Genomic DNA, 12698 nt, shown 5'->3' with positions numbered 1-12698 from the left:
TTCCAACTCTGTTATTCTAAACATCTTTCTAAAGAAGCCATGATTTGTATGGTCCGGGGTGGCTTCGTCCCCACAATCTATGAATAGGTTCCTGCCTTTCTTGAAGTCACAACAGAGTTTGTCCCCTGTGCAAACATAGCCAAACAGTGGCTTAGTCGCTATGGGGAAGTAAATGTGATCCCTAGGATGGACAGCAAAGACTTGACCAAAGGGTTGGTTAAAAAAAATAATCAAGATGGCAGCCAAAAGGGAGCGGCCTTCTATCAGAAGGATAGTGCTGCCATCTTGATTTCTTAATTGTTAAGAAATTATTTTTATTATTAGCTAATTGGAAAAGTGCAAAACTTGGGGAAGAGGAAGACTGTATGGTCATTGATGCTCTTTGAACTTGGTGTGAGGTTTGTAGGGAGGAGGAGGAGGAGGAAGAGGGGAAGAAGTAGAAAGGAGGAAGAGGAGAAGACAGTAGGAGGAAGAGAGAGAGAGAGAGAAGGACGGAGGAAGGAGGAGGAAGAAGAGGAGGAGGACTGTATGGTCCTTGATGCTCTCTGAGCTTGGTTGTTTTCTTGCAGACATTTCATTACCCAGCTAGGTAAAATCATCAGTGCTAGAAAGGAGTGGAGTTTGTGGGGAGGAGGAGCAGGAAGAGGAGGAGGGCAAGGAGGAGACCCTATACCATTTCTGACAAATGGCAATCCAGTCTCTTCTTGAAAGCCTCAAGGGATGAAGCTCCCACAACTTCCGAAGGCAACTTCTGTTCCATGGGTTAATTGCTCTCATTGTCAGAAAGTTCCTCCTCATTTCTAGGTTGAATCTCTCCTTGGTCAGTTTCCATCCATTATTCCTTGTCTGGCCTTCGGGTACCTTGAAAAATAGCTTGACTCCCTCCTCTCTGTGGCAGCCCCTCAAACATTGGAAGACTGCTATCCTGTCTCCCCTGGTCCTTCTTTTCACTAGACTAGCCATGTCCAGTTCATGTAACCGTTCGTCGTATCTTTTAGCCTCCAGTCCCCTAATCCTCTTGGTTGCTCTTCTCTGCACTCTTTCCACAGTCTCAACATCTTTTTTATAGTGTGGTGACCAAAACTGGATGCAGTACTCTAGGTGTGGTCTTACTAAGGCTTTATAGAGTGGTGTTCAGAGGTGGGTTTCAGCAGGTTCTAACCAGTTCTGGAGAACCTGTAGCGGAAATTTTGAGTAGTTCGGAGAACCGGTAGTAAAAATTCTGACTGGCCCCGCCCCCATCTATTCTCTGCCTCCCGAGTCCTAGCTGATCGGGAGGAAATGGGGATTTTGCAGTATCCTTCCCCTAGAGTGGGGTGGGAATGGAGATTTTATAGTATCCTTTCCCATGGAGTGGGGAGGGAATGGAGATTTTACAGTATCCTTCCCTTGCCACTCCCACCAAGCCATGCCATGCCCACCAAGCCACGCCCACAGAACCAGGAGTAAAAAAATTTGAAACCCAGCACTGGTGATATTAGTACCTCCCTTGATCTTGATTGTATCCTTCTGTTAAGATCAAGATAGAACTAAATCTATGGATCTTCACAAGACCAGAAAACCTTGTTAAATAGCCTTTCCCTCTTCTATTACAGCAGCGGTTCTCAACCTGTGGGTCGGGACCCCGTTGGGGTCGAATGACGATTTGCCAGGGGTCGCCTCGACCATCGGAAATATGGGAAGTATACTTGCAGTCGAAGAATCGCGCTCAATGGTTGACTCCACAAGCCAGCTGCAGGCTCTTCAAATCGCTAGCCTAATCTGGCTTCAGGCACGATGAATTAAAAAAGAGAGAAATCTTTGCTCTGATGTCTCCCTCTCAAGCCAGCTGCAATCACTCCCAATCGCTAGCCTAATCTGGCTTCAGGCACGATAAACTTAATAGGGGAGGAGTCTCTGCTTTAATGCCTCCGTCCTCAAGGCAATCGCAAGCAGTTCAGATCGCTAGCTGATACGGCTTCAGGCGCGATCAATTCAAACGAAAATAATTTTATGGTTGGGTCGCCACATCGTGGGGAATTGTATCAAAGGGTCGAGCACTATAAAGGTTGAGAACCACTGTACTACAGCGTCAAGCATTTTTAACCCTTTTCCCCATCAACAGCCTCTTAAGAAGACTTCTTACCGTAATGCTTGGACGAGATTGAGATCCACAAACTCATGGAGCTCAACAAACGCCTGAAGTACTTTAATATTAAAGTCATCCCTGTAAAAGAAAAGATGAAGAAGCTGAAAATAGTTCACAGTTTAATTTAATATTCGCATGTTGGGCTTTTTGAGGTTGAGGGGTTATTTTATTTTGTTTTATTCTTTTAATTGGCCTGTTACAAGCTGTAGTCACTGGTCCAAACCAGGAAACCTTCAACAATAATCATCAACAACAAGAACAATTAAGAAATTATTTTTATTATTAGCTAATTGGAAAAGTGCAAAACTTGGGGAAGAGGAAGACTGTATGGTCATTGATGCTCTTTGAACTTGGTGTGAGGTTTGTAGGGAGGAGGAGGAGGAGGAAGAGGGGAAGAAGTAGAAAGGAGGAAGAGGAGAAGACAGTAGGAGGAAGAGAGAGAGAGAGAGAGAGAAGGACGGAGGAAGGAGGAGGAAGAAGAGGAGGAGGACTGTATGGTCCTTGATGCTCTCTGAGCTTGGTTGTTTTCTTGCAGACATTTCATTACCCAACTAGGTAACATCATCAGTGGTAGAAAGAAGTGAGGTTTGTGGGGAGGAGGAGCAGGAAGAGGAGGAGGGGCTTCTGGTGCCTCAACAGACTAAGCATTCTGTTATTAACCGCAGCTGCTTGCAATTACTGCAAGTTCAAGCCCCACCAGGCCCAAGGTTGACTCAGCCTTCCATCCTTTATAAAGTAGGTAAAATGAGGACCCAGATTGTTGGGGGGCAATAAGTTGACTTTGTATATAATATACAAATGGATGAAGACTATTGCTTGACATAGTGTAAGCCGCCCTGAGTCTTCGGAGAAGAGTGGGATATAAATTCAAATAATAATAATAATAATAATAAAAAAAAGAAGTAGAAAGGAGGAGGAGGAGGAAGAGAAGAAGATAGGAGGAGGAGACAGGAGGAAGAAGGAAGAGAGGAGGAGAAGGAGGAATACGACAACTTTGTGGTCTTTGGTGCTCTCTTGAGTTTAGCTATTTTCTTGCAGAAATTTCATTGCCAAACTAGATAACATCCTCAGTGCACTGATGAGGTTACCTGGTTTGGTAATGAAACGTCTGCAAGAAATCAGCCAAGCTCAGAGAGTACAAAGAACGGCTCAGAGACATAGATGCTGGATGACACAAACAACCATGAAACAGGAGCACCCACCCCCTTCCTTTCAGTGCGAGTGAGAACCTCATTAAGACAACGATTCATCATCATTTCATCATGGCCAATACAAAAGCCCTGCCATTCAACAGGGTGTGTTCGAAAGGCATACAAGTAGATTAAAAAGTTGTGGATCCGCTTCCATCTAAGGCAAGGTAGGTGGATTTTTTTTTTTTTGTACAGGCGGTTTCCGAAGGGAGCCCGGCAAACCTTTCCAAGAATTTTAATTAATATGTCGAACAACCCATTCATTAAATCCGAGGCAAGCCGACGGTTGTGTAAATACTAGGCTGTCTTTGCCAAGAGGAAATGAACGTGGTGGATTCAAACTAAGGTGGGTTGTTGTTGTTTTTTAAACTTTGACACAACCATACCAACAACAGCAATAACACAGTTTAGCGAAGAGGCTCCAGGAGAGTGAGAGATCTCGAGACCTTCACTATGTCACTAACATCTCGAGATCTTTCTTCAAGACCTCTGTCAACTCGCAAAGCTGGCCTGCTCTCGAGTTCCCATAAGCAAGGGGGAGAGGGAACCAAAGAAGCAACACTGCAGCTAAAAACAGGAGCACATTCCAGGCATATCTTTCGCAAGGTTGTATCCCAGGGTTACCCACAGCAACTGGAGGGGAGTGTTCTCTACAACCCATGAAATTCCCTGCGTTGGGGAATGCGATTGATGATACACCCTGGGGGGAGGGGGGAAACGGGGTCGTGATTTAGGGCCGTAAATTACGTGGGGTCAGAGCTGGCTTCATTTGGTTACGTGCTGACATGGAGCTCCTAATAAATAACTGGATTTCTTTTGAAGCTTGGCTTGAGGCTCATGATTTAATTAGGGCATCTGTGGGAACCCTGTTGTTAGTTGCGAAGTCGTGGCTGACCCATCACAACCCCATGGACGATGTTCCTCCAGGCCTTCCTGTCCTCTACCATCCTCCGGAGTCCATTTAACCTCACGCCGACTGCTTCAATGACTCCATCCAGCCACCTCGTTCTCTGTTGTCCCCGTCTTCTTTTGCCCTCCATCGTTCCCAGCATTAGGCTCTTCTCCAGGGAGTCCTTCCTTCTCATTAGGTGGCCAAAGGATTTGAGTTTCCTCTTCAGGATCTGGCCTTCTAAAGAGCAGTCAGGGTTGATCTTCTCTAGGACTGACCACTTTGATGGCCTTGCAGTCCAAGTTCAAAGGCCTCAATTCTTTGGCGCTCGGCCTTTCTTATGGTCCAACTTTCATAGCCATACATTGCAACTGGGAAAACCAGTGGGCACCCTGACAACCTCCTTATTATCGAATTCTAAGTTTTTCTCGGGATAATTTTTTGGTCAAGTACGACTTCCTTCTTTGTAAACCGGTGAAGTAACTCACCTGTTTGTTGAGAGGGTGAAAGGAAAAGAGGAGAGGAAAAGAAAAATGAAATAATACAGCTGCTGCCTCAACAGATTGAAACCAAGGCATATCATTAATATGAAATTATCCTGGTTTGAATTCCGCACCTCCTAAATCCCAATTATATAAATGCCCTGTAGACTTTTACCTGTCAGCAATGCAAGCAAACACAGCCAAGTCTTTTAAAAATATTTTTGGTATGTGGATATTTATTTATGTATTTATTTACATATTTACTTATAAATACGTATAGGCCGTCTGTCTTAGGTAAAAGTTCCTCTCGCACATATTGAGACGACTTCTGGTATCCGGCGGCAACGGACATCTGGAGGTGTCTCTCCTGCCTCCAGTGTCCGAATCCGGCCGCCTCTGAGGCCCTTAGGGGCCAGGTGTTCCGAAAAGGACACCTGCCGCACGGACGGCTCGCCAGGGGTCTCCCAGCCGACATACAGGACTGGGGGGACCGATGCTGGCGCGTCCTAGGCTCGGAGGGGTTCGGAGGCCTCAGGCCGCGGCCATTATTTTGGTCGTCGCCTAGGCCGCTGTGCCCAGTGACACCGGGGCTTTGGATTTATAATTGCAGCAGCCTGGTGGCGAACAGGGAACGGAGAAGAATTGAGGAAGGGAGAAGGGAAGGAGATATCGGCAAATGTGAGTGGAGTGCTCCGGAGTGCGGGGGGGTTTCTCTCCCCTGCGACTGGAAGGAGCACGAATCACTTTGGAGAGAGGAGAACTTAAAATAACAAGATTACCGGTTTTGTGGAGCTCTGGAGAAGAGGTGATGGAGAAATTTAGGAGGGAGGTTTGAGGCCCCCTCCTCTGGGGAACAATGGTGGCGTCCAGCTTCCGCCTTCACTATGAGAATCTTGATGACATCACTTCCCTTGACTTCCTGGTTGACTAACTGTACTCTGGACTCGTTGCTCCTGTGAGTGCCCCTGGTGGATCCGGAGGAAATTACAAGGATACTGTGCTTGCCTGAGGATTTTAAAAATTTTTAAATGGCAAAGGTCAGAGACCAACTGCTGGAGAAATGGAGAATTTTGGAAAAGTTATCTAATATGGACAAGAAACTGGATGAAATAAGAGCAGAAATTGTGACTATCCAAAAGGATTTTAAAGGACACTCAACAAGTCTCAGCAGAAAACAAGCAGAAAGTGGAAGGTCTGGAGGGAGAGATGCGGGCAGTGCAGAAAAGAGAGGAGGCGACAGGCAATGCTGTGCTTGGACTACAGATGGATAAAATGTCTTATTTCCTTAGGTTTCAAAATCTGGAAGAAGTGGACCAAGAAGACTTGAGAGATGTTGTGACTAAACTGTTGGGAGAATTTCTTGGGAGAGGTGTTGACTTTATGAATTGGGATGTGGATCGAGCTTATAGAGTTAATTCAAAATATGCACGCACGCATGCAGTTCCTAGAGAGGTTCATGTCAAATTTGTGAGAAGAGAGACAAGAGATGAAATTCTTAGAAAACATAGGAGTGGGGCACTGACTTATAGGGGCAGGGAGATAGCCATTCTGAGGCAGATTCCCAGACAGGTACGTGAAATGAGAAAGAAATATTACTTTTTGTCAAGCAAATTGTACCAGAAGGGAGTAGGCTTCAGATGGCTGATGCCAGAGGGATTGATGATTTTCCGGGAGGGCATTACGAAAAAATTAGTACAATTGCGGAGGCTGCGGCCTCGTGGAGGAACACAAAGCCCTCCTGGAATTAGATGACCCAGGAGTTGAAGAAGGAGGTTAAGGACCGTGGGGAGGAGCCGGCTGCCGCTGTTGCGGCCCTGGAGTTGGGTCAGGCTGAACCCAGAGTTCTGAGATCCAAAACTAGGAAGTGACAATGATATTTGGTATTGTGTTGGTTTTCCTTATTCTCCTTTGTATGATATTCTGATTATTCTTGACCCTTCTTTATTGCGTATGTAAGATTGATAAACTTAGCTACTTCGTATCACCTGCTTGCCATATGGCTGTTGTATGTGTTTAAAATTTTGAGTAAAATTCTTATCTTGTATAAGAAAAATGAAAATTTACCATACCTGATATGTATTTGTATAAACCTTTTTTGACCAATAAAAACTTTTTGGATATAAAAAAAAAAAAAAGTTCCTCTCGCACATACGTGCTAGTCGTTCCCGACTCTAGGGGGTTGTGCTTATCTCCGTTTCAAAGCCGAAGAGCCAGCGCTGTCCGAAGACGTCTCCGTGGTCGTGTGGCTGGCATGACTCAACGCCAAAGGCGCACGGAACGCTGTTTCCTTCCCACCAAAGGTGGTCCCTATTTTTTCTACTTGCATTTTTTACCTGCTTTCAAACTGCTAGGTTGGCAGAAGCTGGGACAAGTCACGGGAGCTCACTCCGTGACGCGGCACTAGGGATTCGAACCGCTGAGCAGCCAAGCTTTTGATCGACAAGCTCAGCATCTTAGCCACTAATAAAACATCAATATATTAGAATCAAACCTTAAAATCAAAGGATTCATAGGGAGGGGAGGAGGACTGGAGGGAGATAGGATCTGTGGTTATTCGATCAACTACCCCTCCACTTTGCTGTCATGAACTGGACTGAAGAAGCTTCTTAGATGAGATGCGAAATGTTTTCAAGGGGAGAAAATCAAGAAAGTTCATTTGCCTTTTTGGAAAGGAAAAAGCAGCTTGTGGCTACGTTTGCCGTCTTTGACTTGTTTTTCAAAATAATAAAAGCGGGATGCAAACAAAGAAATGCAGGAAGCCCTCCACTTACGACCTTAACTGAGCCCCGAATTTTTGTTCCAAAGTGAGACATTTTATGATTTTTCCTGGCCACTGTCATTAAGTGAATAACTCTTGTTCTTAAGTTAAGTGATGTGGCTGTGAGGTGAATCTGGTTTCTCCAATGACCTGCCTTGTCAGAAAAATTGTAAAAGGGGATCCAGCCATGACCCTGGGACACTGCGATCGTCGTAAGTATGAATCAGCTTTCAAGCATCTGAACGTTGACCGTGGAAATGCAGCCACAGTCGTAAGTGTGGAAAAACGGTCGTAAGTCACTTTCCCCACTGTCGGAACCTCGAACGGTCCCTAAACAAACTGTTGTAAATGGATAAAAAAAAAAAGCAAAGGAAAGTTGAGGTTCTATGTCCAGCTCTCCATGTCCACCTTGAGGCGATACACAACCAGCCTCCGCTTACCTTTCACCGAGATAATCGCCAATAACGGTTTTATTGAGCCCCTCCCCTTTATACAGGAACTGAGCGATGTCTTCTGGTGTGTTCTGCAGGAGATCATTTTCAATGAGAAACTGAATTCCCTAAAGCAGCCGGAGGGGGGGAAAAATAAAATAAAAGGAAGATAAGAATTCAGGCTTTGTTGCTGTTTATCGAAATTCACATTCCAGAATTACAGAATAGAGGTAGTCCTCGACTTACAACCGAAACTCATCCACCCAAAGCTACCTCATGGTTGGGTCTACACATTGCTAAATAGCATTCTAACTCTCACGGCTTGCTTTTAACCATTGTTATTGAGCAAGGAAACTCATCCACACAAAGCTACATCATGGTTGGGTCCACACATTGCTAAATAGCATTCTAACCCATGGCTTGCTTTTAACCATGGTTTATTGAGCAAGAAAACTCATCTATCCAGAGCTATCTCATGGTTGACTAAATACCGTACTAACCCATGGCTTGCTTTTAACCATAGTTTATTGAGCAAGGAAACACATCTACCCAGAGCTACCTCATGGTTGGGTCTACACATTACTAAATGTCACACTAACCCATGGCTTGCTTTTAACCAAGGTTTATTGAGCAAGGAAACACATCTATCCAGAGCTATCTCATGGTTGACTAAATACCGCACTAACCCATGGCTTGCTTTTAACCATGGTTTATTGAGCAAGGAAACACATCTACCCAGAGCTACCTCATGGTTGGGTCTACACATTACTAAATGCCACACTAACCCATGGCTTGCTTTTAACCATGGTTTATTAGCAAGGAAACTCATCTATCCTAATTCTTGGCCACTTCACGGTTGGGCTTACACACTGCTAAATCCTATACTAACCTATGGCTTGTGTTAACCATGGCTTATTGAAGAAGGAGAACTTGTCCACCCAAAGCCTTTGGCTGCCTCATTGCTAAAAACCATGCTAATCTGTGGCTTATTTTCACAACTGTTAATCGAACGATTGACTGTGACCAATAACGTTAAACCAACATGCAGTTTGCTTACTTTTGACTTGAAGCTCGTTGTGCAAACTCTGCTTTTAGAAAATGGCCTTTTAACTATATTTTTGAAACCCTTTAGAAAATGGCCTTTTAACTATATTTTTGAAACCCTTTAGAAAATGGCCTTTTAACTATATTTTTGAAACCCTTTAGAAAAAGGCCTTTTAACTACATTTTTGAAACCCGGAATTTAATCGGAGCAATTCCTGGGCGAGATTTATTGCTCTTTTTTCCTTCTTGAGACAGCTGGAACCACAAACCGGCTGGTCTGGAAATAACCGGGTTTGTTTTTCCCAAACAAACAAGCGGAAAGTTCAAAGCCGGTTTAGGATGGAGGAGAAATAAGGAAAAACAAACGTATTTTTTGACCGAAGAGACACAGAAGGCACCCGCAGCATTTGGTGCCAAAAGAAAAAACTATCCTTCCTGTTCCCGAAGAAGGAAAATGCACTGAATTATTTTATTATCAGGGTAAGCCCAAAGATATATATATATTTAGCAAGCTTGGAAACTATTTTTAGTCTTGAAAAACCGTTGCTGTTTTTACACTCCCTTTGTCTGTCTGTGTGATTCTGCGTGTGGAGAAAACCTGGCAATCCTTCACTTCAAACCATTCGTTTAGCAATCGCTCAAAGTTATAGCAGCACGAGGAAAACGTCACTTATGACAAGTCCTCGCCTTCATGTCCATGACAGCATCCTCGCGATTGGGAGCTTGCATCTATTTATGACGGTTGCAACACCCCTGGGTTGGATCGCCATTTGCCATCTTCCTGGTAAATAGAGTCGACGGGGGAAACCAGGTTCGCTTAACGACCCATATGATTCGCTGAACAACCGCACTGATTCGCTTAACAATCATGGAGGGAGGGGGGGAAAGGTTGTATAAATTGGGCACAATTCGCTTGACAATCGCCTTGCTTGGCAGCAGAAATTCTGGCCCCGGTTGTGGTCGTAAGTCAAGGACTTTTGCCTGCGTTGCAAAAACTTCCCTAAATAAATATCTAGTCAAAACACACACAAAAAACCCCAAGAATCAGATTTTCATTTGGAGGCAGTATTTGGTTACCAAAAAGAATTATGTTTCTTTCCACAAAACCACCACGAGAAAAGAAATTTGTGGCAATTCAAGGGGTCTCTTCCCTTTTTCTCTCTCTTTCCCCTTCCCCCCTTTCTATTTCTCTTTCTCTCTTTCTTTCTATTTCTTCTTTCTCTTTCAGTGTTTCTCTCTCTCGCTTTCTTTTTCTTTCTTTGCTTCTTTCTCTTTCAGTATTTCTCTCTCTTTCTCTCTCTCTCTATTTCTTTACTTCTTTCTCTTTCAGTGTTTCTCTCTCCTTTTTTCTTTCTCTTTCTCTTTCTTTACTACTTTCTCTTTCTTTACTTCTTTCTCTTTCAGTGTTTCTCTCTCCTTTTTCTTTCTCTTTCTCTTTCTTTACTTCTTTCTCTTTCAGTGTTTCTTTTCTCTTTCTCTTTCTCTTTCTCTTTCTTTACTTCTTTCTTTCAGTGTTTCTCTTTCTCTCTTTTTCTTTCTTTCTATTTCTTTACTCCTTTCTCTTTCAGTCCCCCCCCTCCCTCTCTTTCAGCTCTATGCTTCAGATATCCCTTTCTTGTAACAGTTCCTGTCTTCTGGAAACCCAGATATCTCAAGAAAATGAAATTAACATCATCGGAAACAAAATCAAGCTAACCCCTTAGGGAGAAGACGAGGCTCCAGATGTATTTAGCTCTTAAGATGGAGAGAAACGAACCAGACAAAAAGCACGTGCTTTCGCTAAACTGTCTCTCTGAGATCTAATAAAGAAAAATGGAAGAACAAACTAAAGACTGAAATGTAATAAGAAAAATAGGTTTGCCGAACAGCCTTAGAGAGCACCGTTTATGCCGAGCTTCATTTATTGGACTTTTCCAACAAGGTGATACGATGGAGTTCAACGGAGTGGGTTAATTAAACAAGACGGCATCTGCCATTGCAGCTGGAGAATTCTGGGAGTTGGAAGTCTTAAAAATTATTTATTTATTTATTTATTTATTTATTTATTTATTTATTTACATTTATATCCCGCCCTTCTCCGAAGACTCAGGGCGGCTTACAGTGTGTAAGGCAATAGTCTCATTCTATTTGTATATTTACAAAGTCAACTTATTGCCCCCCCAACAATCTGGGTCCTCATTTTACCTACCTTATAAAGGATGGAAGGCTGAGTCAACCTTGGGCCTGGTGGGACTAGAACCTGCAGTAATTGCAGGCAGCTGTGTTTTAATAACAGGCTTCTTACAGCCTGAGCCACACCGCGGCCAAGGTTATTCCCTCCTGGCTTAAAGTATGCGATGAACTCCTCTAACTATAGTTGACTGAACAAACTGTGGTTAAACAAACCACAGTTTGCTCATGTGGTTTGGACCACATACAACAACTCAGCTCAAAGTACACCCTCTCAAGAATTTTTTAAAAAGCCTCACCTTCTTGGGATCCATGTTAAATTTTTTCCTTCCCATTGCAACCTGCTTATTCCTTTGGGTAGCTTTGCTGTCAGTTTGGAGGGAAGAGAGAACGGAAAAGGAAAAGATCAGAACAGAAATGTGTTCGCACAATTAAAACGAAGCCATTGTTGACAGCGTCCTAGCATCCAATGGAGCCCGCATCCTAGCTGAATATCCCTTCTCATGGCTTAGAAATTTTGTTTAACTCAAGAGAAAAAAAATCAAAAGTAGCTTTGGCTTCATGGCAAGGAATCATAAATGACGTTTTAATATTCTGGAGCCAGGAATTATAAGGTTTGAACCCACAAACCAGTTCGACTGGATTCATTCGAGGGAACGGATGGAATAATACGCCGAGTGTCTGGATGCCAATAAGCGTTTAGGACTTCTGCTTTGCTAGCACAATCCCACAACTAAAACAATTGCAGAGGCTTGATAAACAAACCAAGGAGGCTGTGCCAAAAAACGCCGTGAGAATTGCTGGCATGGTGCCAGCGGCAGGATGCAAGGCTCTCTCCAGCTCAACCTACAAAGAGTTGATGCCGAGACCTCGACTGTCACATCTTGAAGGCATTTCAGCCGCTCGCGGCCCAGATGCACTAAAACAACACACTCTGAATAAGAGGGAAATGGATTTTGTTTGCTAAGATCCAAGTAGCGGGTTAGGATATAATAAAACCCGTTAAAATTTATCCCTGCTCCGGATATAGAAAGGCACGTATCTCGCAGCTAAGGAAAAAAAAAACACCATACAATACATTGAATAAACACAGAGATCTGATGCGAACGTCTACATTGATAGACTGCAGAAAAATTCCTGCTTAGCGAATACTTTCCATGGAAAGGAATATTTGTAGCTCGGGACTGAAACGTGGGGTCCTTGGTGCTTTCTTGCAGACGTTTCATTACCAAACTAGATAACATCATTAGTGCTAGAAGGAAGATGTTTGCAGAGAGGAGGAGGAGGAGGGGAGGAGGAGGAGGAGGACGACGACGCAGCCTGCGGAGCTGGCAACAGACAGCAATGAAGCTGAGGAAGAATATGGGCCAGTCCTGGAGGCTGGGGAAGGCCCGGATCAGGGCTCTGCGTCAGAGGCAGAGGTGGGGCCAGGGCCATTGGGGAGTGATGTGCGGACTCCAGAGCCTCCAGAGGCTGACAGTAGTGAGGCAGAGGAACAGGAGAAGCCTGATCCTAATGCACGCATGAGAAGAGCTGCCAGAAGCAAAGAGCAGCTCAAGCAAAGACTTGGGAGTAGGACCAAGGGATGATTGGCCCCTCCCATAAGG

At 44.1% G+C, this 12698-nt stretch overlaps 1 protein-coding gene across 1 annotated transcript in view; it reads right to left on the bottom strand.

The window, feature by feature from the left end:
* The window catches only part of CYTH3 (cytohesin 3), a 72922-nt gene that overhangs the window by 22080 nt on the left and 38144 nt on the right, over nt 1-12698 (bottom strand). Inside the window, exons 4-6 of the mRNA XM_058157596.1 lie at nt 11391-11457; nt 7888-8006; nt 2126-2206 (exon numbers count right to left, since the gene is read on the bottom strand). Of these exons, the coding sequence (XP_058013579.1) occupies nt 2126-2206; nt 7888-8006; nt 11391-11457 (267 nt within the window). The remainder of the gene's footprint in view (nt 1-2125; nt 2207-7887; nt 8007-11390; nt 11458-12698) is intronic.

This window comes from Ahaetulla prasina, chromosome 14 (assembly GCF_028640845.1).
Source record: "Ahaetulla prasina isolate Xishuangbanna chromosome 14, ASM2864084v1, whole genome shotgun sequence".
Classification (NCBI taxonomy): domain Eukaryota; kingdom Metazoa; phylum Chordata; class Lepidosauria; order Squamata; family Colubridae; genus Ahaetulla; species Ahaetulla prasina.
This window is presented reverse-complemented; position numbering and strand designations above follow the sequence as displayed.